This window comes from Tenrec ecaudatus, chromosome 2 (assembly GCF_050624435.1).
Source record: "Tenrec ecaudatus isolate mTenEca1 chromosome 2, mTenEca1.hap1, whole genome shotgun sequence".
NCBI lineage: Eukaryota > Metazoa > Chordata > Mammalia > Afrosoricida > Tenrecidae > Tenrec > Tenrec ecaudatus.
The window spans coordinates 73,648,371-73,670,068 of NC_134531.1; the positions used below are offsets into that span (position 1 = coordinate 73,648,371).

At 39.2% G+C, this 21,698-nt stretch overlaps 1 protein-coding gene across 1 annotated transcript in view; it reads left to right on the forward strand.

Annotated features, from left to right (window-relative positions):
- The window catches only part of AGGF1 (angiogenic factor with G-patch and FHA domains 1), a 42,299-nt gene that overhangs the window by 4,761 nt on the left and 15,840 nt on the right, over positions 1 to 21,698 (forward strand). The window contains exons 4-8 of the mRNA XM_075541197.1: positions 2,512 to 2,676; positions 6,017 to 6,202; positions 14,382 to 14,709; positions 16,293 to 16,404; positions 19,307 to 19,358. Coding sequence (XP_075397312.1) covers positions 2,512 to 2,676; positions 6,017 to 6,202; positions 14,382 to 14,709; positions 16,293 to 16,404; positions 19,307 to 19,358 — 843 coding nt within the window. The remainder of the gene's footprint in view (positions 1 to 2,511; positions 2,677 to 6,016; positions 6,203 to 14,381; positions 14,710 to 16,292; positions 16,405 to 19,306; positions 19,359 to 21,698) is intronic.

Below are 21,698 nucleotides of genomic sequence, written 5' to 3' on the forward strand. Positions count from 1 at the left end.
ATGTAAATATATTTATATATGAGGATGGGGAAATAGATCTATGTGCACATATTTATAGGTTTAGTATTAAGGTAGCAGATGGACATTGGGCCTCCACTCAAGTACTCCCTCAATGCAAGAACACTTTGTTCTACTAAACTGGCATTCCATGATGCTCACCTACCCGACACAATTGCTGAAGACAAGTGTGTGCATAAGCAAACATGGTGAAGAAAGCTGATGGTACCTGGCTGTTGAAAGATAAAGCGTCTCAGGTCTTAAAGGCTTGAAAGTAAACAAGCGGCCATCTAGCTCGGAAGCAACAAAGCCCACATGGAAGAGGCACACCAGTCTGTGCGATCACGAGGTGTCTATGAGATCAGGCATCAAAGGACAAAAAAACCATATTGTGAATGAGGGGGAGTGCGGAGTGGAGACCCAAAGCCCATGTGTAGGCAACTGGACTTCCCCTGACAGAAGGATCTCAGGGAGGAGACGAGCCAGTCAGGGTGCAGAGTAGCAACGATGAAACACACAACTTTCCTCTAGTTCCTAAATGTCCCCCACCCCAACTATCGTGATCCCAATTCTAACTTACAAATCTGGCTAGATCAGAAGATGTACACTGGTACAGATAGGAACTGGAAACATGGAATCCAGGAAAGATGATCCCTTCAGGACCAGTGGTGAGAGTGGCAGTACTGGGAGGGAGGAGGGGCAGTGGGGGAGAAAGGGGAACCGATTACATATAACAACCTCTCTGGGGGACAGACAACAGAAAAGTGGGTGAAGGGAGACATTGGACAGTGTAAGACATGACAAAATAATAATTTATAAATTATCAAGGATTAATGAGGGAGGAGGGAGGGGGTGTCAAGGAGGGAGGGGGAAAATGAGCTGATACCAAGGGCTCAAGTAGAAAGCAGATGTTTTGAGAATGATGATGGCAACATATGTACAAATGTGCTTGATATAATCTATGCATGTATGCATTTTGATAAGAGTCATGCGCCCCAATAAAAAATTTTTTTTTAAACACGGTGTATATAAACTAAAGCCAAGAAAATATGTTGTGCATGTTAGACATTTTGACTTTGAAGTAACAAAAGAACTTTGGACAAGGCCAAAGATAAATGAGTATGCTTAATTAAAAGCCAAATACAGGAAATCTTAAAATAGACAAACACGTTTTTTTGTTAATGATATCAATGTCCGTTTGCGTTTTCTTCAGAATCTTGTGTGAATTGTTGATGCAATAGGCGAGGTGGCAATTATGTGAGAAACTTTCATTATGGAAAAATGTACGCATGTACAAAAGTAGATAGAAGAAATTATTAAATGAACTGACATGGACCAGGCACTCATCAACTGATGGCCAGATCCAAAAATCAAACCCACTGCCACTGAGTGGATTCCAACTCATAGTGACTCTGAAGGACAGAGCAGAACTGTTCCCGAGAATGTCACAAGTCTGCAAACCTTTGTGAGAGCAGGCAGCCCCATCTTTTTCCTCCCGAGCAGCTTGTGTTAGACCAGTGCGTAACCCACTGGACCACCAGGACTCTTAGCTGATGGCCAGTTTTGTCTAATTGATAGCCCTTTCTCCTTTCTCCACTCCCATGTTATTTTAAAGCCAATCCTAGCCATCACGTGATGAAGATTTCTTCACATATATGAGCAGGAAAAGGACTTGAAAAATTATTGTTTTTACACCTAATATTTTAAAACAGCTTCTTTCTATCACATATCTTTTTATTGCTCAAATTTCCCTGAATGTTTTACAATTCTGTTTTTTACAGTTTGAGTCAAATTCCCGTGCAGTTGATAGTGTTAACTGGTCCGTGTGTGCTTGAGCTCACTTAATCTGTAGTTTCCCTACCTCTCATTAAGTGTGACCGAAGAGTTCACCTCAGTGGTTCTCAACCTTCCTAATGCCATGACCCTTGAATACAGTTCCTCATGTTGTGGTGACCCCCCCCCCCACCATAGTTATTTTTGTTGCTACTTCATAACTATATTTGCTACTGTTATAAATCGGGTAACCCCTGTGAAAGGGTCATTCAATCCACACCCCCAAAGGGGTCACGACCCACAACTTGAGAACCGCTGGTTTAGATCATTTGTCTTACAGGATTTTTTAGGGTCTTTACATTGTGACTTGCTGTATTTAGAGTTTGAAACTACTAGCCACTCCAAAGGCGAAAGATGAGGCTTTCTACTCCTATAAACAGTTAAAGTCTTAGAAACCCACGCTGATCTTTAGGGTCATTGTGAGTCAGAATCAACTCATTGCCAGTGAGATTTTTGTTGTTGTTTGTCTGGATTTTAATTTGGAACTTTCATTGCCTTCAAAAATGGGTTATTTTATTAAATCACCCTAGACATTTAAAAAAAATGGATCAAACCTAATAGTCACCCTTTCCATTGTAGACAATGAAGTTTTATTTAAACATAGATTTTAAGTGTTATTTTATTTTGAATTCTGCTAAGTTTTAAATCTAGAGCATTTTGTCTCAATTCTCATTTACCTAGGAGTCTGTGTCTGCATTAGCAACAGAAGATACATCTTTAGAAGGTTCATCATTGGCTGAAAGCTTGAGAGCCGCTGCAGAAGCTGCTGTATCTCAGACTGGCTTTAGTTACGATGAAAGTACTGGATTATATTTTGACCACAGCACTGGTTTCTATTATGATTCTGTAAGTATCAGACTTTTCAATTCTTTGTGAAGCTATCCGCTCAATAACAAGTACGTGTATAAATGCCTAAGATGAACAAGAAAGCACGAAACCACACTTTAAAATGGTGTGTGATGCAGTGATGTGACAAGAGGCAATAATAATAAAATAGCCTTTGATGCTAGTTTTAGGTTGTTGTGGTTTTTATAGATTAATAATATTGAGTGGTACAAGAACTCTTTTGGTGGTCACAGTGGGTAAGTGCTTAGCTTCTCTCTGAAAGGTAGGCAAGTCAAACCCATCAGTCTTAAGTGAGAAAAGGATGTTGCAGTCTGCTTCCATAAAGATAGCCTTGTTTGGCTACTTAGAAAACAGCTTAAGAGGCTGGAGCAGTTCTACTGTAAGGTCATGGTGAGCCTGAATCTGACTTGGTGGCAGTGTTTGTTTGTTTGTTTGGAATAACTTTTTATATGTAGGGTCATAAGGACCCTGCTGGTCTAGTAGGCTCTCTGTTGGGTTGCTGTGCGCTCAGCAGTTTGAAACCACCAGGGCCTCCAAGGGAGAAACCTGAGGCTTTCTACTCCCATAAAGATTGACAGACTCTGAAACCCACAGATGAAGTTCTTCTTTGTCCTGTAGAGTTCCTAGGAGTAAGAATCAACTCAATGGCACTGAGTTTTTTAGATAGAAAATCACGTTCAAAAGTTAAAGCTTTTAAAGCTACTTTTTTAAAGGGATGTAAATTATTGCAGAAATAGTGAAAAATTTCAAAACCTAAGGTAACATTTTATAATTTAAAGTGAGATTTTTAAATTGTAGGCTTGACATGAGATTTCTAAAAATTTATTTTAAAAATTGTTTTCTCTCTGACATGAATAATGGATTTTTTTGTTCTTTTAAAATAAATTTTTATTGTGAATGAGTGAAGGTTTACAGAGTAAATCATTACTTTTACATTCAGCAACTTGGCAATTCTCCCATTGTCTTGTCTTATTTCCATCATCTCACCTCCTTCCCCATCTTCCTTCTTCTTCCCCTTCACCCAAATAACATCTCTCTACCCTCTAGCCTGTCGTTTCCCCTTCCTTTCCTTGCCCTCCCCACCTCTAGTGACCATCAAAGTCTGTTTCTTCAGTGTGAAAACGTTTTCTTGTCTTTTTTTAAAAAAACAATGCAGTGGTCTCAGAATATTTATCCTTCTGTTTGACTAATTTCACTTAGCACGTTGTCCTCTAGGTTGAACATGACCTGAAGGTGTTCACAGATTCTTCGTTAGTCTTCAGTGCCTCCTAACCTTGGACTGTGTGGGTATACCACAGCTTCTTTATGCAGTCTTCCATCAGTGGGCATTTAGCTTGTTTCCATCTTGTTGCTGTTGTGAACTAATCCTGTGATGAGAGCATCAGCGTGCACTTCTCTGTGTGATGACTCATTTCTCTAGGATACAAACCGAGTAGAGAGATGGTTGGGTCATGTGGCAATCTATTCCTAAATTTGAGGAAGTACCATACACTTTTCCACAGTGGCTCTACCAGCGGAGGGGTGTTCCAGTCTCGCCATTCCTCCCCAGCATTTGGTTTCTGTTTGGGGGTTGGTTTTTTTGGTGGTTTGTTATTAATTCTGGGTGAGGTGAAATCTCATCGCTTTTTCTCATTTGCATCTCTTGAATGACTAATAATCACAAGCTTTTCCACATGTTTGGTAGCTGCCTGAATGTCTTTGGTAAACTCTGTACATATCTTTTATCTATTTTTACATTGGATTACTTTATTCTTGTTGAAGTGTTGAAATTTTCTATAGATTTTAGAGGTTAGACCCTTGCCTAATATGACATTGCCAAAATTTCCACCATCTGTGGGTCGGTTCTCTTTGTACTCATTTAGTAAAGTTTTTTGATGCATGTAAGTGTCTTTAGGGAGTCCCAGTCATCATGATTTTTGTATGTTAGTCTTATATCCGGCCAATTTGCTAAATCTTTCAATTGGTTCTATCCATTTTCTTATTGTGTCTTCTGGGTTTTCTATATATAATCATATCATTTACAAATAGAATTTTATTTCTCTTTGGCAACTTAAATGCCTTTAATTACCCTTTGTTGCCTGATAAATCTGGCTGAGACTTCCAGCACAATATTGAATAACCCAAGCTCGCTGCTATCAAGTTTATTCTGACTCATGGGTGAGAGTGGTAATGGAAGGGCACCCTTGTCTGGCTCTGTTCCCCAGGGGGATGCATTCAGTTCCACTCTATTGAACACGAGAGGCAGTGGCTACTGACCTTTGTATGTGCCCCCTTTATTATGTGCTGGGGCACCTCCCTCCTTCATTCCTTTTCTGTGTGGGTTTTCAGAAATGGGTGTTCGCTTTTGTCAAATGCCCCTGTGTACCAATAGATAGGACCATGCAGTTCTTTTCCTTTGTTTTGCTTATGCATGAGTTGCATTGATTGCTTCTCTAATACTGAGTCATCCTTGCATACATGGTATCAATCCCACCTGCTCATGATGTATTTATTATTCTTGATATGTTGTTGGGTTCTGTTGGCTGAGGTTTTGTTGAGAATTTTTGCATCTATGTCCACATGTATTCCCCAGCTCCCCCTGCCTTCAGGTTGATTTCAACATAGAATGACCCTGTATAGGGTGTCTGAGGCTTTTACTCTTTACAGCGCCAGCATAGTTTCCTCTGTACCTTGCCAGAATTTAGGTTTGTGTGTCTGATTTACTAATATGTCATATATATATTAGGTATTCTGTTTTTGAGTTAGTGAAGACAACTCTTGATTTCTTTATATAGAATGTTATATTTATGAGCTTAAGTTTATCTTCAAATTCTTTTTTAATGATTTTGTAATGAACATTAAAGGTAAATCTTTGTTTTATGAAACTGAGAGGCAGATTTGAGGTTTCTACTACTAAACTATTATTTTGCAATCATTAAGGATAGTGACTCTAGAATCGCTTTGATATATATGTTTATTTAATTTATATATTAAAAATTTTAATATATATTTTATGTATGCGTTAGTTGTCTGCATTTAATAAGCGTTTTAGTTACTATTTTAATGTGTTAAGTTAAACCCTATGAAACTGCAGTTTCTGTAAGTAAAAGCAGTTCTGTTCACATAATGGCATTTTCATGTGATTCAAATGAGTTGACTTTGAGAAGTGTGCTTTGGGAAATCACTAGCACTGTTCATTCTGTTAGTTTCATTTCATTATCTTGAGAAAGCATTAACAGTCCTAAAAGAAACAAACATTTCCTATGCTCGAATGAATTTGGCATTTCTAGTCATCTTTTTTTCCCATTAATTGTATTTCATTTCACATGACTCGATTTTACTGTTTTCTTGACTTTGAAAGGAAAATCAACTATATTATGATCCTTCCACTGGGATTTATTACTATTGTGATGTGGAAAGTGGTCGATACCAGTTTCATTCTCGAGTAGATCTGCAACCTTACCAGACTTCTAGCACGAAACAAAGTAAAGATAAAAAATTGAAGAAGAAAAGAAAGGATCCAGATTCTACACCAAGTGAAGAAAAGGTAACGAAGGCCTGTATCATTTATTCTTAAGTTATATAATGGTGATAGCATGATATGTCAGAAAGTTTGATGAAGCCAAATATCATTTGGTAAATCTGTACTTCAAACATACTCCCATTAAGAAAACAGTGTAGCATAATCCTTATAAATCAAAGAGATTTTAGATGAGACAAACATGGACTTGGTCACAAATTCTCAGCCACTAGAACCAGAAGGCACTTCATACTTGAAAGGTAATTTTAGGGCAGGTAATATCTGACTGTGTAATATCTGAAGCATGATCCTGAACTGAGAAGTTGAAACCCATGCGCAATTAACAAAAAAAAAATAATTTGTAAGTAGAGTTACAGAAAGATTCTGCTTTCTTGGTTAGGATGAGTCTTTTCTGCTTGCTAGAAACCATCTGCTGTGAGTCGACTGGCTCGTTGCAGCCCTACGTGTGTCAGGGCAGAGAACTGTGCTGAGTAGGGTTTCCGGTGGCTAGGTTTTTAATCACTTTACTGGAGGCTCTTACAGCTCTTAGAACATCCCATACAGCAATTATGTCAACCATATTTTTACATATGTTGCCATCACCATTTCCAAAACATTTTTGCTTGAGCCCTTGGTATGAGTTCATTTTACCCCACCCTCGTGAATCCTTGATCAATATATATTGTTATGAAAGGCTGGTTTCTAAAAAGTAGATCACCAGGCCTTTCTTTCAAGGCCTGTTGGTAGACACCACCTTCCAACTTTTTAGTTAGCAGCCCAAGAGAGTTGATCATCTTCCCTACCACCCAAGATGACTGTTAGCAAGCTTAAAAAAAAAAATGCTAGCAAATAAGGAATGAGATATTGGTAGATTCTTTTTGAAAATGGAATGGCTCCATTTATCAGTAACCCTAAAAAGTGTTCACCTTTTCAATTAGAAATGATCAGTTCTAGCAACTTACTATTTTTTCATACAAAAAATATTTGCATAATGATGTAGCAATATTTATAAGAACATAGTATTGAGAAAAATATTGAGTTTAAGTCATCAGCAAGTTAGTGTTTACAAACATTACAGTAATTAAATATAATTGTAAAAGGATTGTGTAGCCCTTAAAAATTACAGTTTTAAAGAATGGAAATTTAAAAAAATACTTATGATAGCAAAGTTAAATTTAAAGTAGAATGTAAAAGCGTTATCAGTGTTCTAGTTCTGCTCCCAGGTATAAGGATGGTGGTGTAGAGACTGGAAACTGTCTATTTTGTGAATTGTGGCAATTGTTTGATACTTTACTCTTAAATTTTGTCTCGTTTGTTTAATAAGAATTTTTTTCTATTCTCTTTATCTTTTCCCTGACAATATTTAGAAATTGAGTAGTCTCTGACTAGAACACTAACAAGGGTTTTTGTTTGCTTATAATGACTGAAATGCAGTGCTAGTGAATGTCAAGGGTAGGTTGGTAAGTGCTTCTTAGCAGTGAGCAAGGAACACCTAAAGCCAGCGTCACTGCCACCGAGTTGGTTGGACTCAGCAACCGTGTAAGCCAGACTGCGACTGCCCTGTGGGCTCAGAGGCTTTAACTCTTCACGGAAGTAGAAGCCCGTCTTTGTCCTACAAGAACATGTAGGGGTCCTCAGATGACAGTTGCTGCCAACATAGAGAATGAACGTTGAAATTGTTAATTAACTACGTCCTATAACTGCTCATCTTTAACACTTTCCCGCTGAAAATAGGTGAGTCCCGGATACTCAAGAAAAATCCTGATGGAATTTTGAGAATTCCTCAAGGGTCCTTAAAGGTGTTGCTTTGAAGAATGAGAGACCATATAGGCCATCCTCATTTTCTGTTGCCACCCCCTACCCCCCATATGTTTTGGTGCCTGCCTTTTTAAAGGAGGAGAATTTGTGGAGGAGAGGAGTATAGTGAAGAGATTGGAAAAATGCCTTAATCTGTACAGATGTGTCTCGGTGTCCACATGTATGCACCCGCTTTTTAATCTCTTTTAATGACTACTTAACATTCTAGACTGGCATATACTGTTGGAAGAATAGTCCTATGGCAGTTTGACCAATTTTTTATGTTGTCCAACGGACATTAATAATAACAAAATTTCAAGATTGGAAACTTTTTTCAGTGTACTTACATAGATAAGACTTTTTGTTGTTGTTGCCATTATCCCTGGTGGTTTGTAAAGCTCCTTGTAGTTTTTCAACTCCTTGCCCTTATTCTTGTCCTTGATGTGTTTGTAGTGCTAGAAACAAACAGTTTATCACACGGTAATTGTTTAGTCCGTCTCCAAACTGAATTTATGCTGCTATTAAATGTGTGTCTAAGATGTTGTCATATTTCATAAAATAGCAAAGAGCTTATAAATTTATTTCATCATGTTGCTTTATACTACAAAAGAAATTCAGAGCACGTTACAAATCAAAGACAAAAGAGAAAAATAATTTCCTTGCCTGCTCTAAATTTAAAATAATAGACTTGTTTGGTATAAAACATTCAAAAAATGCATGTATAAAAAAGCAGTACAAAAATTGAATATAAAATATCTCATTCATTTAAAATTGATTACATGTTAAAATGATAATATTTTGCTTATACTGGGTTCGATAAAATATTAAAATTAAATTTCATTTCTTTTTACTTTTTTAAGGTAGCTATGCGAAAATTTATAGTCACAAATAGGACTCATGTTTTTATTGGACAGAATTTGTCTAGGTTTCATGATTCATGATGTGGGATTAGACGAGGATTATTGGTCTGTTGAAAATAGATGAGAATATATTTGGCATAAATTGTGGTTCCATGTGGTTGTTAAGGATAATTACAGGATTTTTAATTTGGACGATCAGGGTCTGGTAATAACATTCAGCAAGCGAGGGAGCTGGATGAGGAAAGGGGACACGGATGAGAACTATTAGTTTTGAGTTGGAGGAAATTCATAGCTGATTGTATCTTGGTAGAAGGTGATGGCTGTACACACAGATTTGGGCATTACCAGCATGTAAGTGCTAGTCGAAACAGACATTGGTGAGATAATGTGAGAGTATTAAAGGCAAGTGAAAGGGTGATGGTGAATCTAAGAAAACACGTTTAGGGACCTAGAGTGAAGGATATCTTTGAACCGATTATACTATCCTGCCAAATATTGTTTAAGAAGTAATTTCTAGGGAAATTAGCATATTGATGAAGTTCACTGAAAATGAAATTTGTAAAGATATGAATGAAGTCAACTAGATTTTAAATTCTTTTTTAAAAATCATTTTATTGGGGGCTCTTCAAGCTCTTATCATAATACATACACATGTGTCATCATCATTTTTAAAACTTGAGCCCTTGGTGTCAGCTTATTTCCCCTCCCTCCTCATGAACCCTTGATAATTTATTAATTTTATGTGATTTTAATTCTCATAACTCCTGGATTCTAAACTATCTCAGCATATATTATCATTTTGTTCTCTAGCCTCTCTCAAGGAAGCAAACGTTCTGATAGTGGAAAGAATGCTGGACTGAGGTCAGGAGACCCAAGTTCAGTTGTACTTAATTAGGTGGCTTACCTCGGTAATTCCATTTACCTCCCTCTTACTTAATATTCTTAATGTGTAGAGCAGAGGTTCTCAACCTTCCTAATGCCGTGACCCTTTCATACAGTTCCTCATGTTGTGGTGACCCCCAACCATAAAATTAATTTCATTGCCACTTCATAACTTTAATTTTGCTACTGTTATGAATCATAATGTAAATATTTGATATGCAGGATGTATTTTCATTGTTACTAGTGGAACATAATTAAACATAATTAAAGCATAGTAATTAATCACAGAACAATATGTAATTATATATTGTGAACTATTTATGTGTTTTCCAATGGTCTTAGGCAACCCCTCTAAAAGGGTTGTTTGAGCCCCAAAGGGGTCACGACCCACAGGTTGAGAACTGCTGGGGTAGGGTGAAGTCTGTGGGTTAGGTAGGGATTATTCAGAATTTTTATTAAATAGACACCTGCTCCTTATCAAATGAATTCTTCACCTAGAACCCCAGTGTATAAAGTTAGAGATACTTCAGTGGTTGTAGTGTCTTATGCAGTGAAAACTGCTACTCATAACCCCCTCTCCATCTAAAACACTTGTAACCCAGGGTATTAAGCGACACACGAATTTGACTACAGGAAGCCCTGTGACGCTATGGGGTAGGCATTGGGCTGTAAACCACAAGACAGTGGTTCAAACCCACCAGCCATGCCACAGGACAATGATGAGGCTATCTGCTTCTCTAAAGTTACATAGCTTCAAAAATAATAAAAAATATTTTTAAAGGTTTATAGTCTCCAAGGCCCTCTGTAGGGTCACTGTCAGTTGGAATGAACTTGATGGCCATACGCTTGTTTTAACTAGACTACACAATCTCTAGAGGACTCCTGCCTACTACTTTCCTTCCATTTGAAAGCAGTATGACTGAGCTTGTTCTTTGAGTTCGATGGTGGGAGATTTAGATTAAACATCCACGCTACCATTTTTGTTGTTTTCTTCTGTAATAAACAATTCAGAAGAGCTAGCCTTTATGCGGGAGAAGGATGAGGCTTCTTAATTGCATAGTGCAGCGGTTCTCAACCTGTGGGTCGTGACCCCTCTGAGGGGGTCGAACAGCCCTTTCACAGGGGTTGCCCGATTCATAACAGTAGCAAAATCACAGTTATGAAGTAGCAACAAAAATAATTTTATGGCTGGGGGTCACCACAACATGAGGAACTGTATGAAAGAGTCGCGACATTAGGAAGGTTGAGAACCACAGGCATAAAGAATTACAGTCTCTGAAGTCCACATGGGCGGTTCTATGTCTTACAGGGTTGTTGTGAGTCAGAATCGATTTCATGGTAGTGAATTTGGTTTTTGGGTTTGGCCTTTCTATTCACTGCTCCTCAACATGTGGTCTGCTGACTGCCACTAATCTATGAACTGACCACACAAGTCATTTGTAACAGAAGATAAATCATACTCTGCCATTAAGTGTAGTGTTTTGTTTAGTTCACCTGAGTTCCTTGTTTTTTGATATCAGAATATTCTCTATGATAGAAGCAGTGTCTTGATTTGCCTTTTGATGGAAGCCTTTTGGTAGACAAGTTCTACAAGGAACCTGGGTAGCAACAGCAATTAAAGTGCTTGCTTTTTAACCAAAAAGTTAATGGTCCAGACCCATCACCCACGGGAGAAAGATGTAGCAGTCTTCTCTTGTAAAGATTACAGCCTTGGACACTGTATGAGGCAGTTCACTATACTGTAGGGTCAATATGAGTTGGAATCAACTTGATGACAATGAGTAAAAGGTTCAGAACCAGCACTTTAGATATCATTGGCAGAATTTCATAATCAGGGAATTAGTACATAATCCAATATTTTCTAAGCCTCCTTCCCGGTTTTTAAAATAATCCTGTTTCGTTAAGCAGTGAGTAAAAAAACAATGTCATCAAGTTGATGCTAACTCTGATTGTATAGGACACAGCAGAACTACCCCTGTGCGTTTCTGAGACGGTCACTCTTTACAGATAAGGTGGTAAAGGGGAGGGGCAGCAAAGGAGGGGACAGCCCTCCTTCAATGAGATGAGATGAATTGACACCATCCATCCTTCAAAGGGCTCAGGCATGGGAACAGGCATGTTCCATTCTGTTGTGCACAATGTCCCTCTGGGTCACAGCCAACTCAATGGCATCTATCAACAACAGTCAAACTCTTAGAAGAGTAAAAAGCTGTCTTTATTCCACAGAGTGGCTGGGGTATTGAACTGCAGCCCAACATGTAACCACCATACCACCAGAGTATATAATGTTATATTCTACAAAAATAAAACATTGTTTTCTTACCAAGAAAAAATATTCTTTGAAGATACAAGTTGAATCAGTATCGCTTATCTATCCATGTGTCAAGGCTAAAATAAACATAATTATTACCAGCTTTGTTATTTTAGAAACTAACCTTCACAACCATGGGTATCAAAGGTTATTTGTTTTGTGTAAATTGATTTAAAAAATCGTACTGATGTTTTGGGAAAGAAGTGTGCTACTCGTATAGGAACGTAAAGGGGAGGGAAAGCTCATGGGACACACAAAGGGCATTTTAATCTTTACCACAGTCACAGGCCTTCGCGGGGCCACTCGCAGGGCTTGACTCCACCTTCTGTTTGGCGTGTCCTCCTCGGGAACAAGGAGAATGATGATGTAGTGTGTGATTAACAAGTCTGTAAACTCCTGCGGAGCTTCCTGAAACAAAGTGGAATTACTGAATTAAATTATCTGGCACTCTTTGATCAATCTAGACAAGTGAACCAGAATGTCACAGTCTACAAGTATCTTGATAGGACATTTAAATGAAACTTTACTTTTGAACAAAATATTTTTAAGATTTTGTGTATGTTTTAAAGTGTGGACATTAAGAGGAAGGGGGAGCGGGGAGGGAGGGGGGAAAAAGAGGACTTGATGCAAAGGGCTTAAGTGGAGAGCAGATGCTTTGAAAATGATGAGGGCAATGAATGGACAGATGTGCTTTACACAGTTGATGTATGTATGAATTGTGATCAGAGTTGTTTGAGTCCCTAATAAAACATTTTTAAAAAAACAAGTGAAAACAAATTCTACAGAGTATTGCAAGATCAGGCCATGAAATACAAAACAAAGTCATACCATTCTTAAACAGATTGTAATTTAATTTCTTGCATAACCTCTAACAGTTTTTTCCTAGGCTTCATAAGTATTAAACACTGTACTATGGAATGTGGACTCATTCCATAAGGGTGTCGTTAGTCAACTTCTGTTTCACTGTAGAGTCCCTTAGTGGTGTAACAGGTTAATGTGCTCAACTGCTAATCAGAGAGTTAGGCATTTGAGTCTCCTCTCGAGACGTACGGAAGAAAGGCCTGGCGACGTGCTTCTGGAAAAGCAGCATTGAAAGCCTCAGGGAGCACACTGCTCCTCTGACAGGGTGACCATGAGCCAGAATGGGCTCGATGGCAACTGGTACTTGGACTAGAATACTATTTTGTCTTATTGTCAGGTGCTCTGGAGTCTTTTTGTGTCTTAGCAATCCCTACTACAACGCTGCCTGGTCCTGTGCCATCTTCACAATTGTTCTTATGTTTGAGTCCATTGTTCCAGCCACTGTGTCCGTCCATCTGGTCAAAGGCCTTCCTCTTTTTTGCTGCCCCTCTGCTTTACACGCTTGATGTCCTTCTCCAGGGACTAGTGTCAGCTGACAACATGTCCAGAATATGGGAGATGACGCCTAATGATCCTTGCCTCTAAGGAGCACTCTGGCTGTACTTCTTCCAAGACAGATTTGTTATTCTGGCAATCCGTGGTACTTTCAGTATTCTTCACCAGCAATTCAAATCCATTGATTTTTCTTTGGTCTTCAATTAGACACCACTCATAGTAACCCTATAGGACAGAGGAGAACTGCCTCTGTGGGTTTCTGAGACTGTAATTCTTAATGGTAGTAGAAAGCCTCATCTTTCTCCTGAGGAACTGGTGACTTCAAACTGCCGACCTTGTGGTTGCTAGCCCAGCATGTCACTACTATGCCATCAAGGCATCTCTGATAGTGCCTTTAATGCCTTCTCACTCAAAGTCGATGCCGACACACAGCGACCCTATAGGACAGGCTAGACCTGCCCCTCTGGGTATCCTAGACTGGATAGCTGTTTACGGGAATAGAAAGCCCCATCTTTCTCCCGAGGAGCAGCGGGTGTTTTCAAACTGCTGACCTTGTCAGTAGCAGCCCAAACTGTAACCACTATACACTCGGGCTCCTGCGGATAATACCTTAGTGTTGTAACTATTAACAGATCTTCAGAATTTTTAAAATGTTTGTTTAGAAATCCATGCAGTGGGTTAGCAGCATAACATAGTAGTTACTAATTCATTGGCCTGCTTGCTGTGGTCAGGAATTCTGGCAGTTGTCCCTTGCAGGGGCCCTCTTGGATGCAGTCAGATGTCAGTCGAGGTGGCTGCTCTCAGAAGACACAACTGGTTGGCTATAGGAGTGTCAGAGATTTGGTAAAGACTGCTTTCATACCACTACACACTTGATTTGTAGTCATTCTACTTCATAACTTACACAGTAATTTAGTATAACATTTAATGATGTAGTATTATGAAAGGATATTTAAAATTGTTTTTCCCTGTTTCTGCCTCTTCACCCACCCCTTTCCAGGATTTGAATTTAGAAGACCAAAAAGCATCCGGCATTGAACACACAAGCTGCAATGAAGACGATTTGGCAAATGTGAAAAAGAAGGCCAAAAGAGACATCCATTATAAACGGAGTGCTCCACAGTTCGCTGCCCCAGTTCATGGAAATAGTATTGAATCGCCTCTCAGCGAAAACACCCATAATTCCACTTCATATAAGGATGAGAAAACCATAGAGACTGACAGTGAGCCAGAAGAAGGTGAAATTACCGACTCTCAGAGTGAGCACAGTGCTGATGACGACATTACCAGTGAAGACAGTGTAACTGCTGAAGACACAGAGGACGAAGGTAAGTAGCCATATGCAAGTTTAACTTAATAACCCAGTCTGGTAACTGAGGGACTGGAGATGTTACTGACTCGCACAGAATATGGTAAAAACTTCTTTCATTTAGAGCAGTTTTAAATGGATTCTTTAGGGCATTGTTGAAGATGATGTGGGCTACCACTCAGTTATTTTCAAAAGTAGGATAGGCGCAAATGACTGATACTTAGACCAAACAGAACCTGCTGCATCGAGTGGCCTAATCCATGGAACACAAAACCAAGCTACCTATGTTCTCTTTCCCAAGTGCACACGGTGGAAGTATGTTTCAGTGGCTCAGGTATGTACAGAGGGGGAGGTTAAACCAACAAAGGAAACTCGTGTCAGTCCAGTAGAATCTGACTCGGTAGTGACCCTGTAGAACAGAGTAGAACTGCCGGATTGAGTTTCCAAAGCTGTAAAGTTTATGGGTGCAGACTGCCACATCATTCTCCCACGGAACTGCTGGTGGATTTGATCTGCTGACCTCTTGGTTAGCTGCACCCCAGAGCTCCATGGTGAGGGGTTAGTTGCCTTTCAAGAGCGAAGTTCTTGAATTCAGCTACCTGGGCACTGCGATGAACCTCGTTTGTTTGTTTGTTTATTATTTCTTTCCTTCCATGTAAGGATATAAAGACAAAATTTTTAAACATGATATAGTGTATGCTCCAGGCTGCTTTTGATCTGAACAAAATTTATTTTTCACTTTTTATCCAAAATAGACTCAAGGTTTCTAATTTTAAAAATACGAAAATTTTCACGTAGAATATTTTCAAATTCTAAGACATTAAAGCAAAGGTGATTACTTATATATAAAACTGAATACCCAGAGATTGATCATTTAAATGGCATTATTCACTGTGTATGACATACATTAGGATTGGAGAAATCAGTTAAGATTTTCTTGAGCAATACATTTTTTATCTCCTTTGGGATATCTCTTACTTATCCCTAAACATTAAAAAAATTAAATTTCCCATAATATTTTAATTAAAGAATATTTCTAATAAATCATTTTATTGGGGGCTCTCACATCTCTTATCACAAGCCATACATCCATTGTGTCAAGCACATTTGTGCATATGTTGCCCTTATCATTTTCAAAATATTTTCTTTCTACTTGAGCCCTTGGTATCAGCTCATTCCCCTCTCCTATCCTCCCTCCCTCATGAACCCTCGATAATTTATCAATTATTTTCATGTCTTACACTGACCACTGTCTCCCTTCACCCACTGTTTTGTTTTCCATCCCTCTAGGAGGAGGTTATATGTCGATCATTGTGATCTGTTCCCCCTTTCTCCCCACACCTTCCCCTTATCCTCCTGGTACCTCTACTCTCAGTGATCGAGAGGAGCTCTATCTGTCCTGGATTCCCTGTGTTCCAGCTCTTGTCTTTAGCAGTGTGCATGCTCAGATCTAGCCGGATTTGTAAGGTAGAATTAGAGCCATGCTAGTGGGGGGAGAGGAATCATTAAAGAACTAGAGGAAAGTTGAATGTTTCGTCAGTGCTATTATTTTTTTAAGCAGAGTGTTTAAATTAACATGTGCCCATTTCTTTCTCTTGGCAGACGAGGAGAAAATTTGGCCCCCGTGTATCAGAGTCATTGTCATCAGATCACCGGTGCTGCAGATAGGAGCACTCTTTATCATTACCGCTGTGAACCCTGCTACGATCGGAAGGTAAACAGTGGCTAATGTCAGGGTATCATTCTTTTAAAAAGACTTTCTGTCAGGCGTTGTTCAGTCTTCTAGGAATATAAAAGACGACAAGCCAGAAAGCACAGTGTGAGGGGGTGTGCATTACTACTCGTTGTGTAAACAGTGTGATTGAAACACAGAGACGCATGCTCACGTCTTACCTGTGAAGAACCAGGGGTTGTGGATAACAGGCCACTGGGGAGCCTAAGAGTTGATGCTGGGGCAGTGTTTTGATGGGTAACTTGTCATTTTCTAGGCAGAAAGGGCTTGTGTAAAGGTTCAGTGACACAAAGGTATGGTGTGTGTAGAGAACGGAGTATTCTGATGTAACTAGAATCTAAGGCATGTTTCAAATCATACATGGAAAATGGGTTGAGCAGATTTGGTAAAGAGCTTTCTGTGCCAGCTGTGGAATGTGCATGTCATCCCTTAGGTATGACAGTCTGTTAAAGGGTGTTCTAAACAGAAGAATGACCACCTACTCACTCTTCAGCTTCTGTGGAAAACTGATTTTAGAGTGGACCACGTGAACTTCTCGTTATGTGCCTCACTGTTTTCTACCTTTCCCTGTAAAGGACACTCCTAAGTTTGGCCGAGTCTCACATCTGCAGGATGCGGCCGTAAAGATCTGCATGTGAGCCCACAGTGTGCGATCGTACTGAGCAGGCTCTGCTGCTCTCTCCGTTACAGCTGCCATTCGCAGGGAAAGGCTTTACCATCTCCTGTCAATCACCTTGGACGTGTTCCCTTTAATTATGCCCTAACTAGTCACAGGCTGTTGATTCTGCCATGAACATCTCTCACCTATGCTTACCTGTCAGTCTCTGTTGCCGCCCTCCTGGTTAAGATGGACCCCACGATACCCAACTACTCGGTCTCCTGTCGGCATTTCCCTGGGTTGTCTCAAAGTCCTTGGATGATATTCCGTAGCCTAATGTGTGATTCCTAACCTCTTTAACAACTCTGGTGCTAAAAATGCTCTTTGTTACTAATGTCGTCTGCATCAGGGATTAGCAGATTTTCTCTTAGACACTATGCAGTGAGTAGGCATGTCCATGTTCCAAAACAGCTCTGTTTTTAACTAGAGATGGGGCATAGTTTGACAAGCAGATGCTAGTTTGTCAGCCTCAGGTTTAAATGAACTCAGGCTCCTCTCTACCTGTTCATGACATTCCTCCTACATCTGGAATCTCTCCCTTCATGGCTGGCGTACAAAGTGCTGTCTGTCTGCACGCTCATCCTTCCAGGCTCAGTCCACTGCCATTGTTTCTGTGACGTTTCAGACTCTGGGTCAGAACCAAAAGTGCCTGTTTCTGAAGTTACACGGACATAGTAATAGCTACTTCATAGTATCGATTGGTTGAAGCAAACTCAGGAGCCTGATACTGTGCTCTGATGTGCATGGGTACAGATAAGAGCTGGAAACACAGGGAATCCAAGACAGGTTGGTCCCCTCAGGACCAATATTGAGAGTAGTCATACCAGGAGGGGAAGGAGAAGGTGGGGGACATAGGGGGAACCGATCACAATGATCTTCATATAACCTCCTCCCAGGGAATGGACAACAGAAAAGTGGGTGAAATCAGTGTAAGACATGAAAAAAAATGTATTAATTATCAAGGGTTTATGAGGGAGGGAAGGGGAAGGAGGGGAAAAAATGAGAAGCTGATACCAAGGACCCAAGTAGAAAACTGTTTTGAAAATGATGATGGCAACACATGTGCTTGACACAATGGATGTGTGTATGGATTGTGTTAAGAGTTGTACAAGCCACCAATAAAATGATTTAAGAAAATACTGTGCTGTGATTCGAAGTTGGCACTGATTTAATTATTCTCTTTTTTTATATGAAGGTGCTTCAGAAAGTTTGGGGAAATTCTATTATTTTTTTAATTCAATTTCCCCGTGAATTTTTGAAGCCCCTTTTGTATTCTTTCATTTCCTCTGAATTCTTCAAACACCATTCCTGAAATTTTCGTAAATGGCTTATGGTATTAACTTGTCTATTTGTATATTTGTCTTATCCTTCTAGTGAATTAATTATAGGTTTCTTAACCACTTATGAAATAAGCATGACACTTGTTAAATAGGCAAAAAATGACAGTGACATCCCTAGTCTCTCACCCATGCAAAAAATGCTGGTGGCATCTACCTTTTATCCTAGCTTTTAGGAGTCAACCTAATGACATCTCTCTAGTCCTGAGATGGAAACCTGCTGTCGTAAAGAGAGAAGGCCTTGGTGATACCTTCCACTGAGGTTTTTGTTGCCTTACCTTTCGCTCAGTCTCTCTCTGAATTGTGTCCTGACCTAAACCCAGTCTTGGCTTCCTTTCCTTTCCCCTCTGTAACTTAGGACTCGCGGCTCAGAGGTACACTTCAGTCATGAAAGGAACCGTTCTCCCTGCCCAATGGGAAAGGTAAATCTAGCCTATCGTGGTCTGTTGGGATGGACTGCCACTGCCAGCTCGGGAGTTCAAACCCAACCAGCTGCTCCAAGGGAGAAAGACGAGGGTCCCTAAAGATTTACAGCCGTGGATGCCCTCTGTAGGGTCACTGTGACTCAGAATGGCCTAGTGCCCTTCGTTTACATCTTGTACCTTACCTTTAAATGCTTGGAAAATAGTAAGTTTCTGTTACACATAGTAATAGAAATAGGACATTTAGCCTTAGGTGGACAGAATATCCCTTTTTCCTAAGGAAACTAAATAGGACTAAGAAAACTGGATAATCTATAACCAGGAGACTCACCACAATAGGGAAACAAAGTTTTTAAATTATCTGTCTTTGTATATAGGTTTTGTTATGTTTTCACCTGTGCCTGTCACTCTAAATATTTATGCATATGCTCCAAAAATTATTGAAGACACTGTACTTTACTTCACAGAGAAAAGGATATGAAGCATACTCTGCGAATCCCTGAAGTCGGCGTCAGTAAGGTAAGTGCTTGGATGTTTACACAGCCCTCGGAGTCAGCCTTTGAGAGCCTCTTACAGCAGGAGGCGGAGGGGTCTCCTCCTCCTCGTTGAACAGGAATGTCAGCATTTACTATCGTAATGACAGTGAGAGTAATGCAGATGTGTTTATTCTGGTGCTTGAGAGAGAAAAACTTTTAATTATGTTCATTTTTTAACAGGCTAGAGTAGAAAATGCAAATTAATGTATTATAGTGGTCATCATTTAACAAATATTTATTAAATGAAATAAATGTGCTAGGGTAATAAAGCATTTCAAAACTGAATCAGACCTGGATTCAGGTTCTCAGCTGGATACATGGTTAATTTGAGGCCATAACATGTTACAATCCAATAATCAAAGTTTAAACGTTCTGATCTACAGCCCTTTCCAAAACTGAGCCATAAGATAGTTTCAAGAAAAAGAACCAATTTACAAACAATAAGAACAGAGTTGCAAGTTAGGTGGAAACCAGAAGAAAACAAATGTTTTAGCTACTCTTATAACTGGTATTTCCTTCTTTTCTGTACTACAGACATATTTTGTGGTTTTCTCCCTACCTTCAAATGGTTAATTCTTTCCTTTTTGTTTTTCTTTTACCTGTTCACTGCCCTCATTTTGATCTCATTTAATCGAGTTATAATACGGACATAAAAGAGGAGAGGGGCCCCAGCATTTGATATACACTTTGATGTACATCTCTCTGATCCATCCCTAGCATTCCTGACATCTTCTCAGCTTAATGCTGTTTGCTGAATTCAGTGTTAATTTAGTTAAAATACATCTCTTTACTTTTACCATATATAAATGTGTGTATCCAGAGATAATATATACAAGGGACCTGCCAGAAGTTCTTTAAATTCCATTTTTATATGAACTATTGAAGCCACCTCATGTGTTTTATATGGTATTTATCTCTTTGGAATGAAATTTGTTTCCCATTATCTGAAAGTCTGTTTTTTCCCCCATTCTTTTAAAGTGTAATTTGGTTATCATTGTAACCAAATTACAGAAGAAGGAGAAGCTAAAATGACAGTGGTATAAAAGAAAGTTGTTGGTCTCTACTGTATTCGGGGAAATGCAAATTAAAATTATACTGATTTCACATCAATTTGACTTTGGCAATGCCTGATGTTGGCTAGGGAGAAAGCCAATTGTTGACTCCTGTGAACAGTTGCCGTCTCAGGAACCCACAGGCATCTCCCTTGTCTAACAGAGTTCCTGTTAGTCGGCATCAACTCGATGGCAGTGAGTGAGTGTTGGTTAAAGATACACAGAGCAATCAGAATTCTCATACCCTGCTGCAGCTGCTGCTGGGAATGTGGATTGAGAGTGTCTAATCATATAAGGTTGCCGTGTGCCCGGCCTTGACTCAGTGGCAGTGAGGTTGGTTTTGGCTTGAGTTATACTGGAAAGTAGTGTGGCTGTGTCTAATGACAGGGAAGACTTGCATCCTCTGCGACTTACTCTTCCCATTAAGTATGTGCTGCACAATGCTGACTGTGTGGTTTTTAACTTGCATCATCATAGGGAGATGACATGTACAGGAATGCTAATAGTAACATTGTACTTTCTTGTTTGGAATAGTAAAACTTGGAAAAAGCATCAAATTGTTATTATCAGAACAGATTGTGAAATCCATACAGTGGGTTGCCATCCAGAAAAATGACCAAACTTAAGGTGTACAATAATTGATGAACCGTACAACATAATACCAAGTTAAAAAGATGTAATGATATATATATATATATATATATATATATACAGTAGCATACAGTTGTCAAAACTCATCAAACTCTACATTTGAAATGTGTGATTTTCAAATTATATAACTTAAATCCTAATAAAATATCTACATAGCATTATGTCAATTTACATTATATGCAAAACCAAGAAAAATTATAAGGAGGTCTAAGGAAACTCATAGAAAAAAATATTTTGTCTTTGAATTCCATTTTCCATAACTTTTGGCAGCTCCCTTATATATATTGTTTCTGTGTGTGTGTGTGTGTGTGTGTGTGTGTGTGTGTGTGTATGGATGGCAAAGGTGTAGGAGATGCAGTATAACTAAATAAACACCAAGTTTAGCAAACTGATTAACCTTGAAAATGCTAGGAATGCTAGGGGATGGATCAGAGAAAGGTGTCCTTCAAGGTGTGTATCAAAATGCTAGGGGAGGGATCAGAGAGAGGTAATATTTCTTTTAAATAGCTAAGACAAATACAGCAAAATTGGTGAAAGTTGACTTATATAGGTTTACAGGGGTGTAGTATATTCACTGGGGAACCCCGGTGGTGTAGCTGTTACACATTAGACTACTGCGT